This window comes from Ascidiella aspersa, chromosome 6 (assembly GCF_963924565.1).
Source record: "Ascidiella aspersa chromosome 6, kaAscAspe10.2, whole genome shotgun sequence".
Classification (NCBI taxonomy): Eukaryota; Metazoa; Chordata; class Ascidiacea; order Phlebobranchia; family Ascidiidae; genus Ascidiella; species Ascidiella aspersa.
The window spans coordinates 23206712-23230893 of record NC_139452.1 but is presented as its reverse complement, the minus strand read 5'-3'; the positions used below and the strand labels follow the sequence as shown (position 1 = coordinate 23230893).

The 24182-nt window shown below is 35.1% G+C and overlaps 3 protein-coding genes across 3 annotated transcripts; all 3 read left to right on the top strand.

Annotated features, from left to right (window-relative positions):
- The first annotated feature begins 1586 nt into the window (after positions 1 to 1586).
- Positions 1587 to 11884, top strand: LOC146140861 (uncharacterized). Its single transcript, XM_083392352.1, has 3 exons — positions 1587 to 2634; positions 10529 to 10665; positions 11385 to 11884. Exons 1-3 carry the CDS (start codon positions 2488 to 2490, stop codon positions 11608 to 11610), a joined length of 510 nt encoding a protein of 169 aa, XP_083248478.1. The 5' UTR covers positions 1587 to 2487; the 3' UTR covers positions 11611 to 11884.
- LOC146140862 (uncharacterized) lies at positions 4330 to 8296 on the top strand. The gene is made up of 5 exons (XM_083391544.1): positions 4330 to 4841; positions 4969 to 5065; positions 5127 to 5297; positions 5619 to 5816; positions 8039 to 8296. The coding sequence occupies exons 1-5, from the start codon at positions 4330 to 4332 to the stop codon at positions 8294 to 8296; spliced, it is 1236 nt and encodes a 411-aa protein (XP_083247670.1).
- Positions 11885 to 16087: 4203 nt separating the features above from the next.
- Positions 16088 to 23806, top strand: LOC146140860 (upstream stimulatory factor-like). Its single transcript, XM_083391980.1, has 10 exons — positions 16088 to 16186; positions 16723 to 16775; positions 17455 to 17564; positions 19281 to 19409; positions 20074 to 20248; positions 20839 to 20923; positions 21530 to 21603; positions 21808 to 21902; positions 22476 to 22604; positions 23296 to 23806. Exons 1-10 carry the CDS (start codon positions 16152 to 16154, stop codon positions 23413 to 23415), a joined length of 1005 nt encoding a protein of 334 aa, XP_083248106.1. The 5' UTR covers positions 16088 to 16151; the 3' UTR covers positions 23416 to 23806.
- The last annotated feature ends 376 nt before the right edge of the window (positions 23807 to 24182 follow it).

The window sequence follows — 24182 nt, the reverse complement described above, 5'->3', positions numbered from 1 at the left end:
GTCTACCTGAATTCTGTCTGGTTAAACAAAATGAGACAATCCAACTTACTGTGAGGTCTTTATCACTATTGCATGTTACGTTGTTACATGTTGAACTGCTGGCCTCATGTTATATATACCATGAATATGGAAGATAAATGTTGTAACCAGAATATACCCAAAAAGTGATGTTACGGATAGCGTAAGAACTTCGTAAGAGGCAATTGTTTAGACCTGCTTGATAACGTGATATTTAAGCAAATACGTAATCCCGGTGCTTAACTGCGTCAAGCTTAAGAAAATTCTCATTGAAAAAAATGCTTACTGTTAAACTGCTGCAAAAAACGCTGCAAATATAAGTATTGCTTTGATAAACACATTGTAAGAAGCCATTAGGCTTTGGCCTCAATCACTGTCACAATATTGTTGGAAAGGTTTGTTGTACGATATCCGTGTAGGTTTCCTGATGTTGATTCAAAGTATGTTTATAAAAGTGAAAATTGCTAAACCTTTGCACTAAACGCCGAATTAAGCTGCGTCCAACGTCAGACAAACCCGTAACCCGTTGAAAAATGGCATTGTTAAACCTAAGTCTTTACTCGGATAGTTGCATACGTTTGTTAACATGAATTATAACATGTGATGTGCTTTTTACGTAATCCCGGTACCATACTTCTAAGTACTAATGCTAAGCGGCTAAGCACGTCAAACATATTTTAAGTTGAAAAACATTAAAACTAGTTTGTGATAAGGGCAATATAGCTAACTTGTTTTTATGTCAACGCGGGTAATTGCGCTTAAAAAAAGTTGTGCGCGGTTACGTTAAGAGGTTTACGATTTGTCGCGCGCGCGCCCGGGGAGAGGCGAGCACACAACAGGGAGTCGCCGCTCCTTTTGTTTGTCGACGACGCCGTTGCTCTGCCAGCGACAGACCGGGCGAACATATTACAGACATCTCACAAATCTTCTCTTTTATATATATAATAAGATTAAGATGTTAAAAATCGTAACATTTCCACTAAAATGAACTTGTTCGCGTACTCCCGAAATTTCCTCGTGTAGCGTATTTTACGACATATTTTTAACGCTACATGGTAATGAATATGTAATAAATATAGCACATTCTTGTGCCGATTTTGCCATTTTATATGTCGCCATGCGCCGGGGGTCAAACGTTGTTAACATCTCCTAATCTCCGCCAGCCACGTTTCCCGATACGTAATGCGACTCCGCGGCGTGGCAAGGAAAATCGCGCTTTCAAAAACCTATGAATTGTTCGAGGAGGAACATAAAAACCGTACTGTTCTGCACGGTATTCTACGTCCTACAGGTATTACGTTACAACATTATTCATATCGAAGTCGGACAACTGAGTTTCATTAGAACGGACAAAAATCCTAACCTTAAATATTGGTCAATAACGGGGATTCCAGTTCTTAGAGTTCGGAATGAGACCTCTCTGTACCTGACCTATATATATAGATTGAATATACTGTTACTGCCAGGCATTGTTTCAATTGCACAATTGATATTTTGTATTTATTTTAGGTTGCATTTATTTCAAATTTTGTACGACAGTTGTGCAGTGAGTTATTTAGACAAATGACTTGCCTTATAGCAGTGGTTTTCAAACTGGGGTCCGCGGTCCTTTTGGGGTTTGAGAGATAATTTTCTGGGACCGCGAAGCACCTAACAAAAAATCAACACGACACTCCTGAAGAAAAAAATATTTTGTGTAATAAAATTTTCAGCCAACTTACTTTTCCAAACCAAACTGATTAGTTATTCATTAACGTTATTGCACGCTTTAAGTTGTTTTGTCCATTGTGACGTCATAGTGTTACGCTGTGCTAATGAGGATAAGGTTTTTAAAGCATGCTGTGCGGACACTGTGGACTGTACGGTAGCGGTTTTAAAACTGTTCGTGATTGCTTTACTCAAAAAAAGTGATTCGTTAGACTAAGGTTAACATAGCCGAGCTCATAGCAAAGAAGCAAGTGCACCCCCATTGTTACCATTGAAAACAACGTGTTATTTTGTGTTTATTTGTGTATTGTATATTTTTAAGAGACCGTGAGCAATTAAAAAAATTGCTGGAAGACCGCTGCGTTATTTTTTTTTTAAGTTTGAGAACCACTGCCTTATAGACTTTCCCAACTGGCCTGATCTAAATTTCTGTGTTGCAATTGAATACATGTTTGTGTAAAAAATGGGTTGTTCACGCCAAATCATTACATTTAATAATTGTTTACTTACTCTTTGATTACAATTTTTATGTTTTCCATGATAAATATTTTTCGAAATGAAATGTGTTCACCGATTGTAAAAGTTTAAAGTTAATGTTTGATGCCAATGCTGTGACTTAGAGTTAACATGCTATTTGTTGAAAATTACTTGATTTAAACTTTGGGTATTTTGCCAATGGTTTAACTTCCACTTAAGTCATTTCAAAATGTCGACACGTTGTAATTTAATCATGTACAAACCGGTGATATATCACAGATCTACATGGAAGACGGCAACTGCATATGCGCATATGACAGTGAGACAAAAAAGATATGTGCATTTCTTCTTGCATCGGGGCCCCATTTTGGAGCAAGTATACCGAAGAAACGGAAACATACTTTGCCCCCCATGATGGCTCCTATATTTCGGGTAAGCTCTGCTGTATTAACGTTTGTAATGGTTATAAGTTGTGACGTATATGAGGTTGGACGTTGTTTTCGTTTTTGTATTGTATTGTTCGGATTGTGAATCTGTGGAGAAGTTTCAAGATGCTTGTTGTATTTTTTCAACATGTTTATAGTTTTGTTTTTTGCATTGGACACCACATTCTGATTATAAACTCGCTGTTCTAACGGTATAAGTTTTTAGTGTTCAAAAAACAAGTTAACCTTCGAACTATTTTAAATTGAAAGACCAACATAAAACTAACTACAAAAACGGGTGCGCACTGTAAATCGTAAAGGTGGAATAGCATGGGGTGGATTATTTTCCACCCATCTTCGGCGGGTGTTTACTTGTACGTTCTGCCCATAATGGCGGATTAAGGCATTTTACACCCCTCCATAGTTGCACGACAGGGTGGAATATACCATTAATGCCTCACTAAAGGTGTTTTGTTTTAAACACCCCTACAACATATTCCACCCTTGTATATTGTATAAGTTGCCGTGTTTGGAAAATGGTACGAATGTATTTGTTTACAAGTGTTAAATAATTTTTATTCGTAATATAAACACAGGCGTTCGTTTATTAATATACTTGACACTTTTGCATTAAATCGGTTTCGTTATAGAATTTAAGATAATTATTTTAACTCTTTTAAATGATAAGTTTTTTTATCAAAAAATGTTTTAAATTAGGTTTTAGTAGTAAGTTATAAAAACTTCTTGAATATTATTACAACATAACGGTTGGTAGTACAATTGCCCTAATATTTTTTATTTTGTTAAATGGTAAGTTTTCAATGAATATACTTGAACGGCTGGGAAATGGGAACAGCAATGCTGAAATTCAGGGGCAATTGGCGTAGTTCAACAGTGAAAACACATTTTTGTGTCGTCGTTTTAGTTTTGGTATGTTATAATTTGGCTGGATGTTATACCAAACTGTATATCACATAATGTTTGAAATTAATGACAACTTGGCGTTTGGACAGGTTCGTCTATATGAGGTAGCATTCTAGACCAGTGCCGGTTAATTTGCAAGGGTCGAAATAAATTAGTTTAGTCATCAGGGTTGCCACAAAGTTTTTGAATCTTTACATACATTTCATTTTTCTTAGGTTAGAGATGAACTGTGTAGTCCGATTGATATGTACAGAATTAGTGGCACTGCTTATGTTAAATTGGTTTATTTGCCTGCTAACTAATGTTCCTAACTGCCAAGAAATTTATTGTGTACTATTGATAGCCATTATAGATTAAAATGCTCATCTTAAATTGGTTTGTGCGCTTGCTAATTGATGTTCCCGACTGCCAAAAAAAGCACTGGTCTAGAATCCTGCCACAACGGACATTATTTGGGTTAAAGTGCGGGTTGACGTTTGGGTTCGGGCGGGTCAAGTATTATTATTAAATAAAGAATATAATAATACTTGACCCACCCACACCCAATCGCTAACCCGCATCCTAACTCAAATTTTGTGCGTTGATTTTAGAACTGTGGTAAGATTCTAGACCAGCGCCCTAAAAAATTATTGTGTAATATTTATAGGCATTATATATTGCATTGATCATTTTAAATTACTTTATTTGCTTGCTAAATATTGTTTCTAACTGCTAAAAAAATATTTTGGAATATTTAAGGCGTCGTAACATAGGTTAAATGGATTCTACAGTTGACAGTATGGATTATCTAGGTAAATGTGTATACCATTTGACACATAACCTTTCTAAGAAAATTTTAACTGTGGAAACACCTGAAGACATCTACTGGGAAATTTCGCACTCCTTTAATATACAGCATTTTACTATTCAATATTATGTAAAGGATTTTGATGATTGGGTTGACTTTAATAGCAACATTACATCTGGAAAGCTAAAAATTATTTCGACAAAACCCGAAACCCACGATGAGGACATGCCTTCAACGTCTGCAAAATCAGATAGTGAGAGTGACACTGTTGAAATTATTGATAGTTCTGATCTGGACCATAGTGAGACACTCTCACTATCTGATGAAACATCCACTCCAGAAACAAATAAAAAATGGCCAACTATTTACAAGATGCCTAATTTGCCAAACATCATAAAGCAAGAATTAACTGCTGTTGAACAGGGGTCATTACCCTACGTTGGTGATAAAATTAGACGAAGCATTGTAACTGTATTATTTGAGGACATGAGCCAATTTACAAGGTGAGTTCAATTCTTAATCCAGATTTCAATAGGCAAAGGTTTTTGTGTATGCATTAAGGAATGTTTTTTAAATCAGTTTTACAATTAATTAAGTTTATTATACTAACCACATTGTTTATTTGTTTAGATATCCTATGCCAAACCAGTATAGGGAAGTATGCCAAACTCTTATTAGAGAATATCCTGTCTTAGCAGACAGGTTTTCAACCACAGGGTGCTATTTTGTAAGTTTAAAATCATTATTAAACACAAATGTTTGTGTGATAACATGACTACTTTTTATAGACGACATGGCTAAAAAAACTCAGAACTAGATTTAAAGATAGTCACAGAAGTTTAGCCGAAAATGACTATGTTATGGAGATGAGGAAGAAATATGGACATCCAACAAAAAGAAAGGCTGACAGCACTGAAAATAAAGAAATTAAAAGAATGAAAACTTCTCAGACCACAGATGTAAATCTTATTTATTTTGTCAGAGTTACATTTAACAATTTCAATTTTATTTGTAATTTTTCAGGGTTTCACTTAGCTTTTGTTAAACAGTTAGTTTTTTTGCCTTTTTTACAATAATCAAGTTCACAAAGTTTGTCATTAAACTTTATATCCGGCACACAAGTGTATTCCTTCAGTTATCTGGCCAGTGAGTATCAGGCATTACAGCTATCCGTAGTATCCGGCCCTTGATGAAAAAATGTTGGTGACAGAGGGAATTAGATTATGATTGTTCATTGTTCTACAAGACTTTAAATAAAGCTTTAAATGTTTATTTTATAGGTGGAAGTTTTTGAAGATGATGATAGCATTAAAATTCACATTGCCGCTATCAAGAAAGAAGTAAACAAATCAAACCTGGACGAGGAACTAATTAAAGACAGGCTGGAGCGCACAAAACAATGGAGGAGAAATTTTATTGTTAGATCTACACTTAATGAAGTTCTACAAACTTTTCCTATCCTGAGGATTTCAAAATGGGTATGTAAAAAGGGTTTTCTGCCTATTTATTAGTTGTGTTTTTTGTTCTAGGTGTATTTTAATAGAAATAGACTGATATCACTTTTTTGACCGATACTTAATTTTTAACAATTTTTATCAACCGATAGCCGATAATGATACCGATTTTTTTATATACCGGGGAAATGTTCAAAACTTGAATTATTTAAAAATAAAATCCAAATAATGTTTTAGTTTATATATATATATTTATTGATTAATAAACTATCATTTTGCATATTAACTTGGCGTGATGCTAAAACCCAATTTTTTAATCCAAAAATGGGTAAGTTGTTTGTTCTACAGGAAAAATTGTATCATATTCTTGTACTCAGGGGCGTAGCGTGGGGGGGGGGGGGGATCTAGAAGTCTTGACACCCCCCCTTCGAAATCTCAGTAAACAAATATCATAAAACGAATAGCGTGATTTCCTGCAATGTTACATAGGCAACATTTCACCTGGCATTAAAAACACGTTGGTGCTTATTGCCGCAACCGCCTAATCACCGCTCGGCCTAAATTTACCGATATCGTTAGAAGTCAAATATTGGCCGATATCGGTAAACCGATATATCGTTATTTTTTTTATATTTTAATTATAATTGGAATAATACCTTATAATAGTTTGAGATGTTGAAAGTAGGATCATTTTTGCATTTAATTCCTTCAAACAGTCATTTGTGTTGAAAATGTTAGCAAATTGTTTTGCCATCTATTGCTGTTTTATTACTAAATGTTATATTATGGTTGAATTCCCAACTATATAGCAATCACAGGGTTGGCCAAGATTAAAATTTGCACTTGTCAAAAATGCCTGCATGCTGTCTGTGAATTTCCATTGCTATTTTCTTAAGTCATTTTATCGGAAAATCGCATGTTAAGCAATTCGCTAAAAAAACAGATTGGTCCCTCTAACTGCGTACATTAAGCAATTTATACTCTGCTATGGTAATCTAACTCTAAAAATAAAAAGGGGCAAAAACAAAAAGTTATAGAGAGACATCTTTATCACACTAATGTTTTGCAAGGCATGTTATGTGGTTAGATTTTTTATCCACTTTAATTGGCCCATATAAACCACTTAATAGTGATTTTTGTTATGACATATCTACAGCGAAACATCTCCCATAAGAAATATATTAAAGAAATTCAATGCTTAGCAAAACACCTATTCCTCTAACCATTATAGAGACCACGGTTTGCCTCAATATTAAATAGGACTTTGAAGCCGTATATTAAATGCGTAGGGTTTACCGTGTGTGATGTGCTTGTTAATTCGTTGTACCAGTTGCACAAGCGTGAATTTGCGACTTAAAATAAGTAGTGGGCTAATGTTAACTCTAAATATAACCCTTATTGAAATGCAATATACCCTGTAGAATTAAAAAAGTTGTTAGTTATTTATGATTGATGAAACCACAAAATGTACAAAACCAGTTGATATTGGAACAAAAATTACTAAACTTAAAGGGACGTGTTCCTTGGAACAAAGTTCCAGCATCATATGAGAGTATTGCCGGTAAATCTATTTTTTAATTTTACATTGTCTAGTCAATTGTAATTTTTGGCTTTTAAGTTTGTTTTATTACATTTGGAAAGAATCCTTTTAGTTTTTACTCAGTTACTAAAATGACACTGCACTCTAACAGTACTCTGGATAAATGTAAACTTGTCTTTATTTCTCAAAAAAAAGTTAACAAAATATATTTTGTGGGATCATATGCTAGTCTGATTTATTTCCAGTAACTTGGTTTTAACAAACTTTATCTTTTACAAAAGAATGTTTTAAATTTTGCAAGAATGTTTGGGTTTATGCCAGAAGCATGCACGGTTTATACTAGATAACGACTAGGCAAAGGTCACCAGCAAGTAATGAACATCCCTATTCATGAGTTAACTGAATATTTAGGATTAACATGACTAAATAACAAAATAATGTACAAATGTTTTTGTTGTAGACCTACATGACTCTGCATGGATTTTACTTGTACCCTTGGTCTTTAAGGAAAAACTTCATCATTTTTTTTTGGTTGATAAGGTAAGATTTACAGTTTTGCAAAGAATTTAATAAATTGTTGTTTTAAACTTACAATAATCATCGATGCAAATGTCTTGAAGTGCATAGTTATGTTAATTTTTCATTTCTAAGAGATTTTTAATAAATTAAACAATTTTGGTTAACCTGTATAATTGTACTTTTGTAGGAAGTAACATCACCATATCCTGTCATTAAAGTTGATAAAATCAAAAAAATTATTGAGATACATGTTGACGGAAGCTACATTTCTGTAGGTTGTAATTTTATTCATGCCATTGCAACACTTATTGCTGCTTATTGGGTATTTAATATTGTAATACCACCAGAATGTTCTCGCACTCTATCTTTTTTATGTGGATACATACTAAGGTTAAAAGATGTCAAAATTGAAAATAGTGTTCTTTGTGTTATTAATAGCCTGTAAATTGCATTTGATATGTAATGCTATGTCCGACAAGTATAAATTGGTGGTTAAAAAATTTACCTCAAAGAAAACTTAAAACCCATTTAGGCATACATTGTTTGTTCAAAAATGAGGTAATAAGAGAATGCACCCGATCCGTTAGAAATTAGTGCATTTCTAAGCAAAAAGATCTACGACAATTAGGGCATCCAATGGCAGAAAAGTCTAGACTTTTAGACCTTGAGGTCATGGCAATGCACTAATTTGGACCTTTAGGTAAACTCCCGGCGTAGATAAATTGAAAATATTCGCTCAAAATTGCCTAAAGCTATTATATAATTATTAATTCAGCGCACATTATTTTGGTTAGGGTGCTGGTTAGCGTTTGGGTTTAGGTGGGTCAAGTATTATTAAACTTAATCTTAAGCACATTGTTAAATCAAATTAGTGCATTGTCAGAGACCTCAAAGTCTAAAAGTCGGACTTTATGATCCTTTGGATCAGGGGCAGGCAACTTCTCCGGTTGGCGGGCCAGATATGGGAAAATGAAGTACTTGGCGGGCCGGATTAAGTACTGCCAAATCTTGCATGTTTTGTCGCATAATTGCGGCTAAAGTTGTATTATTTAAACACAGCCACAATAACATTGCACATTAAACATACTGATTACTTCCCGACTTGAAGAATAAACTAAGTGCAAAACTTAGTAAACCCAAAATCAGTTTGTTTGGAATTTGATGTTATAAGATAAGCATCATAAGTATAATGATTTTAGTAGCGAAATATGGCTAAATGTGGCCGCCGGCCACAATATCATTTAAGGCCGGAACTGTCTGCGGGCCGCTCAACATTCCTCCGGCCCGCGGGCAGTACGTTGCTCGCCCCTGCTTTGGATGCACTAATTGTCGTAGACCTTTTTGCTTAGAAATGCACTAATTTCTAACGGATCGGGTGGAAAATGCATGCACTTTTTCTTGAATTAGTTTTTTTTTTACCAACTATTTATACTTATCAGATACTTTCATGTTAGTTGTTATTCGTTAATTTTCTGTTTAATGTTGTTACTATGAGTGGTTAAGTTATTCCCATGACATCATAGAAAAGTATTTTTCAGGCATTAGAATAAGTTTAAAAGTAGAGTTAGCTCCACCAGGCAACATATCAATAGATACAAAACGCTCTTCTGGTGTAAACGAAGTATAAACCATTAGAATAAGTTTATTTAAACAAGCATAACATATTATGTTCTCATCATGTCATTTAACTAACGGATATTTATTCAAATATTGTGCTTATTTTATTAATGAAACTTTAACATTTAATATGATTTGTCATAATATCCAAGGAACAGCATTTTTGTGGTCACTAGAATCAGAAGTTTGCGATTCTTTCGTTTTTGCTTTTATAACATAGTCTTGTGTGTAAAACCTCTTCAATTTGTAATTGAGAAAAATGCCCCCTACCTGATTTTTAGCACAAGCTCATATTTTTGGTATTTGTTATTATTGCATGCTCATGACTAATACAAACTTGTGGATACTAATTTCAATTACTGTTCAATTTTTATTGTGCATTTATGCTCCCTTATTGTGCAGGCAACCCTTTTGTTAATGCTGTACAAGAAATTTGCAGAATCTACTTTGCATGAATTGAATTGTTCTATTCAGGGTGAAAAAAATATTACTAGGGTAGTATATTTGTAGGTGCAGTAAAGCTTGACAGGAATGAATTTAATTCCACCTTTGATGAGGGGTGGAATGTGACAGGTGGAAAAGCCAAGATTGGGTGTAACTAATAGAATAGCACCTCTAGGAGGGGTGGAATGTGAAGGGTGGAAAAGCTTAGATTGGGTGGAATTAATAGAATAGCACCTCTAGGAGGAGTGAAATGTGAAGGGTGGAAAAGCTTAGATTGGGTGGAATTAATAGAAAAGAACCTCTGAGAGGGTGGTATGTAAAGGGTGGAAAACAGATTTTTAACCCATTAGGTTAGAACAAACACTTCTACCCCGGGGTGGAAATCATAAAACATGCCCTAGGGTTAGAATTGGTGAACCACCTGTAAGGGCAATAATTTCCACCTTTACGATTTACAGTGCGCCCTTTAAATGCATGTTAAATGTTTTTCTCTATAAAAAAAAACTGTAATTTTACACCCAAACATGATATGTATTCAGTACTAAGTACCATTAAATCAAAGGCGACCACTTGTCCTGTTTCTAATGTACACTTTGTTTGCATTTGATATTGACAGCTTCTTCAGTCTCTTTCCAACGGCCCGGACAACGCATTGGCAGCCAAAGCCGGTGGTCACAAGTACATGAGAGGGGAACTCGCCTGCATCCGTCGCCAATACCTTCGTTTGGGGATTGCAAAAGCTCTCATACATAAGTATATGACTGTGATTGTGCGCCTATAGTTTGCTGTTACTATTAATAAAGTTTTAGCTCTTATAATGTTGTAAACAGGGTTTCGGAATCGGTTCAAAAATAACCAGAGTCTGACTCCCGAGTCTGACTCCGCCCAACAAAAACAAACCTGAGTTCCTTACCGACTCAGGTCAAATGCGCGATGTCGTCGAGTCTGAAGGCTCCGACTTTACAGCCTGTATTTCACCCATTTTGTTTACTAAAACAAGGTGGATAATTAGCATTCCACTCATAATGGTCTCATATAATTCATCCATCCACAAAACGATGGGGAAATATTCCATCATTCGCTATTCCTCCTTTACAATAAACAGTTTGCGCCCTCTGATACTGTGCACAGCGAAATGTGATACTGTGCACGTCGGACTCAGGACTCGGGTATATAGTCTTATAGTCTTACTCGAATCACTAGTACGACTCCTGCCAAGCAAACCGACTCCGTCAAGTTCCGAATCAGACTTCGTCTCCGCAGCCCTGATTTTAAATCCAACACACGATTGTTTGTTTTTGACAGGGTAACTTAATTTTATCTGATTAACTTTTTATACAGAGAAAACGTCACTGAGATTCTTAATTTAGTTAGAGAAATCAGGTGGCACTGTATAAAGACAAATTGTATTAATTTAGTTATGATCGTTACTTGATTGAACAGGATAATAAACCTCTTTGTTTTCTCTAAAGATCATGGGACATGGCAAGAGAAGCGAATTGCAAGTATTACTTTGCCGAATGCTCATCGGCTTACACCGTAAAAGTCTTTTCAGATGCAGGATTCACTTGTTTAAAGGAGGTTGTCTACGCAAACTACAAGGACCCTGTAACCGGAAAAAAAGGTTTTGCCAAGGCTCCTTTTCCACATACAAAGGCTCAGTTGATGTGTAAAGACTTACTTTCTAGCCATCTTTAAAAACTGCCATTGTTTTTACAAATGATTCTCGGGAAACAAAGACGGAAAACAAGCGAAGAGCGTTCAGAAAAACGAGGATAACGGCCGGAACGTTCATTTACAAAAAATGCTGCTTAAACACACCACAGTTCTTAAAAGCAAATAAAGTTTATTCAGCAGAAATTTCAATAGTATTACGCGCATTTGAAAACCGTTATGTCTGTGTCCATTTGGCCCACACTGGGAGATTGCTATATTTTACGAACTCTGTCATATCATAAAACAGTTCTTATTGCTTCAGGTTTTTGTTTTGTCGATTGATATTTAATCAATTCAGTTTTGTAGATGGATATGTAATCAATTCAGTTCTAGGGGTGTTTGGCTGTATAACTTAGACACCTAAAACACGTGTGTTAACGATTTCCCAGCATTTTACGCCATTTCACTTTTGCAATTTACAGTTTACCATTTGGGGGTTTCGAATTTGTTATTGCGGGCTCGGGACTATTCTGTATAGTTTTCCTCAAGTCCCGAGTTTGACTCCGACAACGCATTGTCCCGAGTCCATCAATCAGTTCAGCATATAACTGCACATTTGTTGGATTTACCTTATAAACCCCATGTAATCAGGACGCCAAGGCCCGTTAAAGTTCAGAAAGCACTAGCTGCTCGAAACATATCTCACTGAGATCTCAAAACATGCCTCACTGAGCTTTGTGGCCGCAAAAACGTAGAGTGCTCACTTGTATTTTGCGATAAAGCGTAGAATAACCAAAGGGCTGCTTGTCAACTTTCGACTGTAGTATGCAAGAAACTTCCAGGAAATAAGAACCTCATTTTTATGGCAACCCCAAGCAAACATACTTGATCAGCCCAAGGTCTCGCAGTGTTTTACGTAATGGGCCTTCAAAAGCTCTTTAGTGAGTAGGCTATATTTTGGGCCCGACAAAAAAATTTCCAACCACTGATTTGAAGCAACCTTTTCCCTGAAACAGCGGTCGGGAACTGATGTCTCGCTAGCCATATTGGGGTATTTTCATGACTCCTTTTGACTATTAAAATTAGGCAATTTACCTCATAGATAAACCTATGCTATTTTTCCGAGCATGATTGCAAGAATATAACTTCAAAATGATGATTTTCTAATATTAGAATCACGTAATAGTGTCTTTAAGCGCTTCGCGCCAATCCTAGCTATATTTTTGCGTATTTTATCCCATTTAACATCATGGCACTCTGTAGCCAAAGTTTTGCCAATTTAGCAGATGTTTTTTTTTTTCGCGCTAAATTATGTTGTGTCTTTTAAATATGAACGAAATTAAAGGCCCAATTTAACACTGTGTATTCAATTCCCTCTTCCGATTGTATGTTAGTCTATATCGGAACTGGAAGGGTCATTCAAGTATGAAAGGAACACCAAAGCGTAGTGCCAACAACAACGCATAAAAGTACGCGCCTTCAGGCCAGGCTAAACACCAAGCCAACCATATTGATTTTAGTGAGCGCCGGTTATAACACGAAAACCTAACTACAGGAAACGGGTATAGGTGGTCAAAAAGTTAGATAACCATCTAGGCCTACCATATTTTCTCTTTTAGGAGGATTAGTCCTCTTTTCTCAAAAAAACTGAATGGTCCTCCGAGGACGCTCAAAAATGTAAAAAAAATTTTCGCATTTCGAGTTACTTTTTTTTCGCATTTTCGGTACTTACTTTTAACAAGACTTTTAGGCGAGACGTTGTATTTAATTCAAAAAATATACTGTAGCCATGAAATATGCCGAATTGCTGGTTTAAAATAGGTTTTCCAACAAATTGCCCTACCTTCTTAATTGTTATTGCAAACATTGCACCAGAAAAATGGCAACAGAACCTCACATCTAAAAACGCCCATTAATAAAAGTTATGAAATTTTGTAGGCTTAGCCTATCCTATATTATCAGTGTTACTGTGTGTTAGGCTATGTTCTTATTTCTTACTGAAGCTTGTCTAATTAGTCTATAACAGCGGTTCTTAACCGGGGGGCGCCAAGCAATTCTTAGGGGCCGTGAGCTCTAGTTAAATTTTATGTAATGATTCTATGGTTTCGTTTGGGTTGTACACCACTCGTACAAACTCTTTTTAGCGCTGTACAAACTCTTTTTACCAACTTTAATATTGAAACTGCAAAGAAAATTCCTGCTCCGCGCGAATCTTGTGTTTTTTACGTTTATTAACTTTTTTAGCACAAAGTCTCTTTAAGTGCCATTGCATGTTTTCATATCATCGAAGGTATAACGGCCATATTTAATTTTTTGCTAACTTATAGATAAACGATAAAACTCATCCACCGTTCGAACTATTTTTATCCATATTTTATATATGAGAACAGACTATAGCAACTGGGGGACTTGAACTTTTTTGCGCGAATCGATAATGTTTTTGCAATATTTCCGTTGTATTGTGTGTCGTCACTCATCACATATTTTGAAACACGATAACGCAATGCTTAATTTTTGCGTTTAACATTTTTATTTGCTCTCGACATCACAGCCTTACAATTGTGGAGTAAATATACTCTCACAACACGTTTGTCAAAATTAGCTCGTGCACGAGCAATTTGTTGTTTGCCCAATGCAAAAAGCCTCATGAATTTACAGTTTAGCGTCAATTCAACCATTTTAAACTCATTTTTTCGCTTAGCGCGACCGACAACAAACTTCACTATTTTCAATTTTTCTCAGTAATGTTTAATTGAAAATGCCAAATTGCTTTTCGTAGGTTCACATGGGGGAGGGGAAGCGCAAGGCATAGGAAAATTACCAAATGAGGGCGCAGCTGAAAAAGGTTAAGAATTACTAGGTGGTTTTCAGCAGATGCTTCCATTATTCTTTAAATATAGACAACCATAAAGCAAAAAAAGCTGTAAATTATAATGCCGAAGAGGAAAACTCTGTTTACTGATGTGCTACGCCAGAAGTATCCTTGTTTCAGAAAGGTATGTATTAATTTCGAAGCTGAATGCATTACTTGTGAATATGGCACGATTTTGTCAAACGTAATTCTACTGTCGTTCTACTTTCAGGCAAAAAAATGTCCTCTTTTTTGGTATTGAAAATATGGTAGCCCTATAACAAACATAACTACCAAAGAAGCTATTTTTTTAAATGTGATGTCTGACAATTTATATAGGCTACGTAAGATTAAGTTTGTGTAAAAAAAATTAATTCTCATCTGCAGTTTTATGAAATTTTGGCAGACCAAACGAAACACGATGTCAGAGTATTATTGGGTATACCAGTGGTCCTCAAAGTTAGCCACTTATCTTTCTTAGGTTGGAACTTTTAAATTTGGGGAGGAAATTTGTTCCAGGGAGAAATTGGGGAGGTTATTTAATCAGTTAAAGCAATGAAATACATATTTAACTGTAATTGTTGGTGTTGTAAAAAGTCTATTAAGCCCATTATCTAAGTCTATTGTTTATTCACAGTTACATATTAGTCTATTGTTTCTTCACAGTTACATAATTAGTCTATTGTTTCTTCACAATTACAGCCTTTAAAACAATGTACACCACTGCAGGCAATATATAGGTCTAACATAAATACCTACGTTATACGATCAAACAAACAGAATTTTTCGACGATTAGCGCGTCCAAATCACATCATAGTAACAATAGAATACCTTGTGTTTTTCCTGGGGAGGAATTAACATTATTCGGGTTTGTAATTGAGGAATTCGAAAATAAAAGTTTGAGGACCACTGGGGTATCGAGTAATACATTTATGACTTGTTTGTTTGTTTTTTGTTCAATTAACGAACCAAAAGTTTCTTAATTCTTTATACTAGTTTTGCAAAGATCCGAAACGGTGAGTTACATTTTTCAATCTTTCTGGACAATTATTTGTTTGTTTATGTCACAAAATCAGCAGGTAGGATTTTTACGTTGCTTGAGCCGTGTTTATACGAACCAGATTGAAGTAATTCACGAAGCAATGCGTTTAAACTAAAATTTTCTGAATTTTCTTTAACGTTGTAGCGTTGGTCAGTAATCTTCACAGCTGGCAGCAAAATTATACGATCCGCCAAAATAATATTCTCTTCGAAAAGGTGCTCGTCGAATTAGAAAAAAAAAGTTCAAATTGCAAACAGCGTAAAATTTCAACAAGTTCAGAATCATTGACATTGCCATATAATGTGCGGTTTAATGCACACAATTCCTTGGTTAAAAACATTTATATGCAGGACAGGAAAAATAAATGCACCTACCTTGACTTCAAATAGGTTGTCCTACAAACATGTATGATATATTAAATTTGTGTAATTTTTTTATTAAAAAAAGTAATTTTGTCGAAAAAATATAAATAAATTCCAAAAATTTATCTATATCATAATTTAATTTTTGTAACCGCCGTTTAGTATTACTTTGCATGTTTTACCAATAATTTATTGGCGGATGAATATGTAAAGATCGTTTTGAGCGAACGTTACTACTCCCTTAGCAAGAAATCACATGATCTTGTTTGTTCCCGTGACCTAAACTCGTGATTTTTTGCGTGCAATTTAAATGTCCAAAGCGCTGTAATGGACATTTCTTTGGACCAAGCCTTGGAAAACAGGTAAATTTGTTAACAAATAGTTAAGTTAAGTTTGGGGATTGGTTGTTTATGATTCGAAACTACAGTTGCTAAAGAAGTTGCCACACTCTTTACCAAATGACCTAGTTAACACTTGCACTCTTAAAAAAGGCTTCAACCTACCTAATTTATGTTTCTTTCTGTCTTGTTTGTAAGTCTTTTGGCGCTGGTCTAGAATCCTACCACAGTTCTAAAATCAATGCACAAAATTTGAGTTAGCATGCGGGTTAGCGTTTGGGTGTGGGTGGGTCAAGTATTATTATGTTCCAAATTTAATAATAATACTTGACCTACCTTAACCCAAACGCTAACCTGTACCCTAACCCAAATGGTGTTTCGTTGTGGTAGGATTCTAGACCAGCGCCAATTTTTTTAACCAGATACACAAGCTGGTTTGTTTTAAAATCAGAGTAAAATAGGTAAGATAATGACATACATATTTTTGTAATGTTGAATTGCTAATTAGCAGTTTAGTTTCATTCTCCTTTTTCACGAGTATTGCAATCCTTTTTGTACAGTGAAAAACACAGGGACAGCCTTGATGAGGAAACATCAACAGACCTAATGCACGGTTAGTATTGAAACCATTGTAACTTCACATTATCACTGGCTCAGCTGAATTGTCTGTCAGGTACTCAAGTTTTTGAAAATGTAATTTGTGTTAACACCTGTTTTTACAAAACTGCACGCTTAAATATTTTTGCCCTGTTAAAAGAGCACACTTAAAGTGCATACACAAAATTTTGTTGCTGCACACCCTGATTGAAATTTTGGACTGCAGGGATTGTATGCAGTTGTACTCTCTGTTGGAGTGAAGTTTGAATCCCTCTGAAAGGCATAACTGTTACTCGAATACAAAAGCAAAACATGTTTTTGTTTTTTTCTAATTAACTACATATAATTGTTTTAACCAAAGTGTTTTAAAGTACAGTAGTTGTTTTACTGTGCTTATTAAACTATTTATAGAAGCAATATGAAAATAAAAATTATGGTTTCATACCGGTTAGGCTGAGGTTGTGGGTTCAAACCTCACCACAGGCTGGTTGTTTGCAAAACTTGTTTTGTTTGAATGAAAATCATTTAAATCAATTGATTTGGTTAGTTTATGAAAGTCTTGCAGTGTGCTATAATACTGATTGCATAAGCCATTGTCATTGATCAAAAATCGACTTTCGAAGGGCCAGGTCACAATGGTTATACACATATGTGTATGTATCTTTCACTATTCATATTTTTTCATATATATATAGATGTAAATGTCAATGAAGACCTTGGTCCCGATGATCAGGCAGCCATGTCAGGAGATGGGCAGCAGTCAGGAATACAGACTTACCAGTTTCGATCTGGTGACAACGGCCAAGTAAGCAGGGTTTCTTCTATTTGCAAAGGTTATGCAGCTTCAAAACCAAACAAAATGTCAATCTATGCTTTATTGAAACACTATTTTTGCTTTGTCCTTAATATTTTTGGCTTTATTGTCATCACATCAGTTTACATTGCACGAATTGATCTTGGTTGTTGCACAAAAGATAACAAAGCAAATGTGAGTTTCCATTTACTCATTGCCTTTAGAAACCCCTGTTGTCTTTTATTTAGAAACCCCCGTTGTCCTTCTACCAATGTAAGTGTTAAGCAAAGCAGTTTCCTGGTCTGTAAGAGGCTTAAGGAATGTAGGAGTATTTCTGTGTTGTCTGTTAACATTTGTATTATTAGCCCTCAAATTTTTCCCATAGGACAAGCTGAATTTTAATCCCTAGGTTGTTTAGAATAGTACATTTTGATTCTAAAATGACAAATCCAGAATATTGAATCTTAGTATATTAAGTTTTTTATGGCTCTTTTTTTGTATGGTTGGATATTAAACTCTTAAATCCGGCCTGCACAACATTTTATGGTTGCCTGATGACGCCCACAATTTAAGACAATTTTCAGTTTACTACTTCTGTTTGAAATATTAATACGTTTTTATTGGTTTCAAGGAAACTTTTCACCTCAAAAGCTCCATCATACCATGTTGCACCAGATGACTGACATTATAAACTCTATAAAGTGCAATTTCTGTTTAGTTAGGCTATAAGTGCAAGCAATATGCAAATCTCTGTTATGTGCCCAATGCATCACATCACATGATTGAAGTTTTGCAGTTTTAAATGAAATTTCAGCAATTTTTAGTGTTCATGCGATTTAGACCTTTTATGCTGTCTATCAAAAATATGTTTAGAGACTACTTAATCTTTCTACAATCTTGCAGTTTGCTAAATATTCATATGTCTGTGGAATGACTTAAATTAAAGCCACAAATGTTTTACAGTTTGCGCATTTTGTTGTTCTCCAGACATCTTTAAAACAAACCAGTAATGCCAATGGTGCTCAACCTTAAAAAAAAATGTTAAACATGATATGCTTGTAAAAACTCACCACATTACTCAATCTCAAACACGAGTGGCCTTTCAACGCATGGAATACAAAAACAACTAGATAAGATTTTCTGTTTTAATTAAAATATATTCGTCAGACTTTATAAACATTTGGTGGTCTCTAAGAACATCAATAGTTGACAATAAGCGGAAAAATTTTGGCTGAACAAGTAACGAAATGGTAGGATATTAGGAACATCAAGCATAAGACAGGAAAAACTTAAAACTGTTTTTATGAACCCCAGTACATGGTGAGTCAACATAAATACAGAATATATTTTTTATATTCCCCATTATTTAAGAGGTGAGCACCCCAAGTTCCTACGCAGACCCTTACATTGGCGTCCATCTGTATCACTAACTGGCCATATTTAAGCAGGCATTATAAATATTTCACCACACCAATAGGAACCTGTTTAAACTATCCACTCCTTAAAAATCAGAGTCCACCTTCTGCATTGAAAAATACAATTAAAAGCTATTTTAAAGCTTATTGAATTACATTTTTTTAAATAGAAAATTTGTATTTAAATACTACAACAAGATTCTAATCATACGGATCCAATATTTTATTTTAAACATCACAATAAAGCACTATATATATATATATATAAGATTTAGATCATAATGTGCCACCCATTGCAATACTTTTTTTCAAGGTAACTTACAGAGTGGTCCAGGTGGGAGGTTCTGAGGACAACCAGCAGGCAACTTTAAGCATTGTTACAACAAATGGCATCCCAAACATATTGTCTCCAACCGGGGGAAATACCACAGGGCAACAACAGGTTAGAAACAAGATAAAACTATTAGTAAAAAGTTTATATGTGCTATGCTATCCAGGGGATTGGGGGTAGGAACCCTCCTCTTTTTAAGTGTCAATATTTTTTTGTTAGTTTCTGTCAGGGTTCAACTCACTGTCTGAAGGGGCAATGATTTTTTAATGTACTTCAGTTAAGCCACTTAAAAGCTAATGCAAATTTAAAAGCAATTGCAAAAATGGTTGACAGATATATCAGTATTAGTAATTTTCGTCATTTTATGGTAAACTTTTTAAATCATCACTCGACTGAAAGAACTAATGCTTGCCAAAAATGTTGGCATGTCATATGTCAATTTCCTTCCTAGCTCAGTCAAAACAAATTGTATGCTTGGCAAAATACCTATTTCCTAAGCAACTGGAGACCACCTCATTGTTTCTAGAAATACTGATTGCATCATTGGACTTTTACCATATGTAATGCATTTGGTCAATACCAAACCAAAACTGCCTGTTTAATACCAACAACTAATATTTCCTAACGGCTGTTACTCAATACTTAAAGCTAATTATTTGCAAGTGCAAAATCTTAACCCTGTGTATCAGTGTCAATTATTTAGCAATTAATATTTTTTTTAAACCAAATACTGAGAATGCACTATTAGTGAAGTATTTTTTATGCCGTTTCTTAGGTTGCTTTGGTTAGCAATCCTTTTAGTGGGGAGGGCGAGGCGTCTTCGTCAAACACAGTAGCAGCCGGACAAAATACAAAGTTCTCTTATTTTCCCTCAACTGCTACCAGCACTGGCGAGAGTACGGACTTGAACGTATCTAATGACAACGGAGACCAACAGAATGTTTCCGCTGGTATGCTGTTTTCATATGCACTTTGACAGTCAGTCTCCCAATTTGTTTTTGGAAATTATTTGTACTTTCTATCTGTTCAGCACATGTTTACTCAATGTTGCATTAGTTTTGCCCATTTTAATTATAGTAACATTTGTAAATGAACTATAAATAGGGATTCTATTGCACTTTCAAAATGTTCACTTCTGGTACCATGCTTTTTTAGCTTCAAAGGTGATTTGTTTGAAACAGGCCTGCACAGCGTCTGGCCTGCCAACCTTTTAATGCAGCCCATAATGTTATAACACTTTTGGTTTTATTACTTACATAACACAGCAAGTTTTTAAAAACATGGCCGGGTTCTGGGCCACCAAACCATTACCTCTATTTTACTACGTTTTTGTCTGCCCAAAAGTGCTATGCACACAATGGCATGTAGTGTCATATGACTCTTAAAACTTCGGTACATTTTCTGTTAAATTATCTTTATCAAAAGCATCTGTTTTCTTTAAAAACAAGAACAGTTGTTTTCGTTTTTTAGCTCGGTTTAATCCTATTCAACTATATAACATTATATTCTCATAATAGCTGTATTCTTGCTTTCTAAACAGGCCAAGTGTATTTTATGATGTCGCCACAGGACATGATCCAACCCCACGGCAACAGATCTCTTGTACCAAGGGACCAGTTTGGCCAGTAAGTCGAAGTTTTGTTTTCAACAAAAGGGTACTTCGAATGTAATGGTACTTGCTGGTGTGATGTTGTCCCCTGAAGTGGTTGCCTTGCAAAATGCTTGAAAACTATTTATTTTAAGACATCCTGAAACTGTTTAAATAAATTTCTACTTCTATTTAATTAAATGCATAAAACTAGACAACAAAAACCTATATATATATTAGTTTTATCAAAAGTAGGTTTGGTTTTAATTATATGGAACAAACTATAATCAGGGGTCGGGAACCTTTGCAGCTTATTGAGCCATAATAATTGGATGTTTTTGGTTGTATTTCCATGAGAGCCATATTATATATTTTTTTAATATCTATACTTTAGGTTGGCAAAAATAATAATTCAAATTTTGCCCTTTAAAAAGACAGCACTGTAACCGCTAAAAAAATCACTGGCTAAATTTGTCAAACATTGCAGTTTTATTATGATTGGGAAGATGTGTCTCTGCGTGAAAGATTAAATCATGAAAAAAGCCATATATGGCTCGCGAGCCATAGGTTCCCAACCCCTACTATAACCAGTATTGTGCCTAAAAATAGATAACATTTTTACAAACTTAATACTGTTTCTTAGGAAGATTAGTTCTACTGCTGGGACCGGTGGTGTTGTGGTAAGGGACAGTACTCGAAGAATACAGCACAATGAAGGTAATAAAATGGTTAATACTAAAACATAAAAAAATAGGTGTTATAAAACTCACCTTGTATTCAGTAGAATCGCTTATCATTAATTTGTTTGTGATGTTGCCTTTGTATGCTTTAAATTAGAAGAACTATTACGTTTGTACAAAGAGCTTTTGATTCTCTTAGGTCTGGAATGCTAGTCCAAACTTATCGTATTTAACTTTTTAGTGGAAAGAAGACGCCGAGATAAAATCAACAATTGGATTACGAAGCTCTCCAAGTTAGTTCCTGACTGCATGAGCGACCACACCAAGCAAGGACAGGTAAATTGTACAAGTGCTTAAATCAGGCCTTGTACTTTCAGTAAAGTGCCACAATAGTATTTATTGGACCTGTGTACCTGTTTTTTAATTGTTAAACAAACATTGAATCAGTGTTGCCACAAAGTCTTTAAATTGATTTACGTATTGAAATAAAGTGTCTTTAAATAAAAATCTTTTATGTGCAACTTAAGTCATGTGCCAGAAAAAAGACAACTTAAAAAACTGTTAGTTGACCTAGGCATTTATTCTGATTTGTTTTTGAATTGAATTAAAAAAACGTTAAACGATCCAATTTTTTGAGGTATTTGAAATCCTAGAAAATATTCTTTGAAAAGTCTTTGACTGTTTTTATAAATTTGTGCAGCAATCCTGTAAATGTATTGTTGTTCTTTTCTTACGTTTAATATGAATAACGAATACCTCAATTCTGTACGAAATCTTGTATATACAATAGAGTTTTGTTATAGTGTGAATAACTGACGTTTTAAACTACCGTGTAACACGCGGGAACTGATTTTATTGTACGAAGTTAATTAAAGTTTTGTTTCATGTTCTCTCTTAAACACATTGTAGAGCAAAGGTGGAATTCTTGCAAAGACGTGTGACTACATTTTGGACCTTCAAACAGCCAATCAACGTTTTTCTGACAATCTAAAAGAATTTGAAAGAATTCAATTGGACCATGAAGTGCTTCGACTACAAGTATGATGTTGTTGTTTTATACTAGAAAATCATTTGCTTCGTTCGACAACCTGTGATTAGATTATTTCTAGCTTGCTGCACAAAACAACTCAAGCCCTTATAACCTACTGTCCAAAGTCTGGCTAATAAAACTGTCTCGTGTGCGTTATTTCCTGTTGAACAACAATAGAATATGGTGCCATATTTGATTTATTTATATCCCAATTTTAGCGAAATGAAATTCCGTTAACCAAGAATCACATTTATCTAAACGTTATCTTAAAAACTATCTTGTTTCTTGTGATGGTCATCCACAAATTATTATAATTGAATTGTCTTCAGGAGCTGCTTAAACTATGGAGCACAATACACAGAAATCTTAAAAGCCATTATATTCGATAAAATCAACATTTTGCTGAATGTCGATTTTGTCGATTATAAAGGCTTTAATATTTGTATTGAAAATGCTTAAACTACATTTACGAATTTACTAAAGCTCAATCTTTGTCTTTTAAATTAAAAATGAAAAGTCATATTCTATGACCTATCACAGAAAATTAACTTTTTATGACTTTATTAATTATTAAATAGGGCTTATAACAACGTAATTCTTTTATTGTTGACAGCTTTATACCTTTCTGTACCACCCCCAAAAATACACGACTTTTTCTGGCGCTATTAGTAACTTTCGTCGTTTATTTCGCCTTGACAGCTCGAAGAAAAGAAGCAGGAGAACAACATCCTCCGACAGATGCTGCAATCGCACGGCATCGAAGTGGCCATTACCAGCACCGGCAACCCCGGGCATTGCTCGCAGATGATAGAAGAGTGACGAGACGGTCACTGGCCAGCTTTGCCGCCAATCCTCGTCGATAGGTGTCGCCCCGCGCGACGTGAAAAGACTCAGATGCGACGGCCGATCGTCGACCGACTTTGTTGTAATTGCGTTCCGATTAGCGAGTTCCGAAACGGGGCGATTGACTTTGACTTCTTGAGCGGCGGAAAACACAAAGACAGCACCTCGTTTGACACGTATACACTATACAGTCGTACGCAGTTGCCAATATGCACGCTCACAAAAGACGCAAATTTTTGGCAATCATTTTCAACACATAATTTTATCAGCCTGCAGTCCCCCCATCGCCCGTTTCTTAAATTAAAAAATAATCCAATATTTACTTGAAGCATTTTTAATAGAAGTTGGCAATTTTTTTTTGCAAGCTGCTTTCTAGTTGACTTCAATATCCAGGCCGCACAATCACTGCCGCGTAAAAGTGTATTCTCTTATTAGCGTACTGCTTTAATTAGCGATAAGTCGAATGCTTCAATTCTAGGACAAAACTTGACGAGCCAGGTTATAATCGGTTAATAATCTTCGAATCTTCTACCAAGCTTTTGTTTGCGTGAAACCTGCCAGTCTATCAATAGTTATATCTTCACACAGTGAAACGCACCCCTTTCTTGCAAACTCTAACTTTAGAGCAAACTGCGACCAGATGATTTGCGATCAGCATTGTTCGCAGTTTAGCAAAATTTCGCACGGCTTAAAAAAAACACATTCAAGAGTAAGTCGACGTTGTGCTTTTCTGTTCATTTATA

What these genes read in the sequence shown, in the direction of transcription:
- LOC146140860 (XM_083391980.1), top strand. Translation starts at nt 16,152, where the DNA reads ATGGACATTTCTTTGGACCAAGCCTTGGAAAACAG. An exon ending in GACCAAGCCTTGGAAAACAG is followed by an intron (nt 16,187 to 16,722) that starts GTAAATTTGTTA and finishes CTTTTTGTACAG; the next exon opens with TGAAAAACACAGGGACAGCC. An exon ending in AAGAATACAGCACAATGAAG is followed by an intron (nt 21,604 to 21,807) that starts GTAATAAAATGG and finishes TTAACTTTTTAG; the next exon opens with TGGAAAGAAGACGCCGAGAT.
- LOC146140862 (XM_083391544.1), top strand. Translation starts at nt 4,330, where the DNA reads ATGGATTATCTAGGTAAATGTGTATACCATTTGACACATAACCTTTCT. An exon ending in CAACCACAGGGTGCTATTTT is followed by an intron (nt 5,066 to 5,126) that starts GTAAGTTTAAAA and finishes TACTTTTTATAG; the next exon opens with ACGACATGGCTAAAAAAACT. An exon ending in AAACTTCTCAGACCACAGAT is followed by an intron (nt 5,298 to 5,618) that starts GTAAATCTTATT and finishes TTTATTTTATAG; the next exon opens with GTGGAAGTTTTTGAAGATGA.
- LOC146140861 (XM_083392352.1), top strand. Translation starts at nt 2,488, where the DNA reads ATGGAAGACGGCAACTGCATATGCGCATATGACAGTGAGACAAAAAAG. An exon ending in TGATGGCTCCTATATTTCGG is followed by an intron (nt 2,635 to 10,528) that starts GTAAGCTCTGCT and finishes TGATATTGACAG; the next exon opens with CTTCTTCAGTCTCTTTCCAA. An exon ending in GCAAAAGCTCTCATACATAA is followed by an intron (nt 10,666 to 11,384) that starts GTATATGACTGT and finishes TTTTCTCTAAAG; the next exon opens with ATCATGGGACATGGCAAGAG.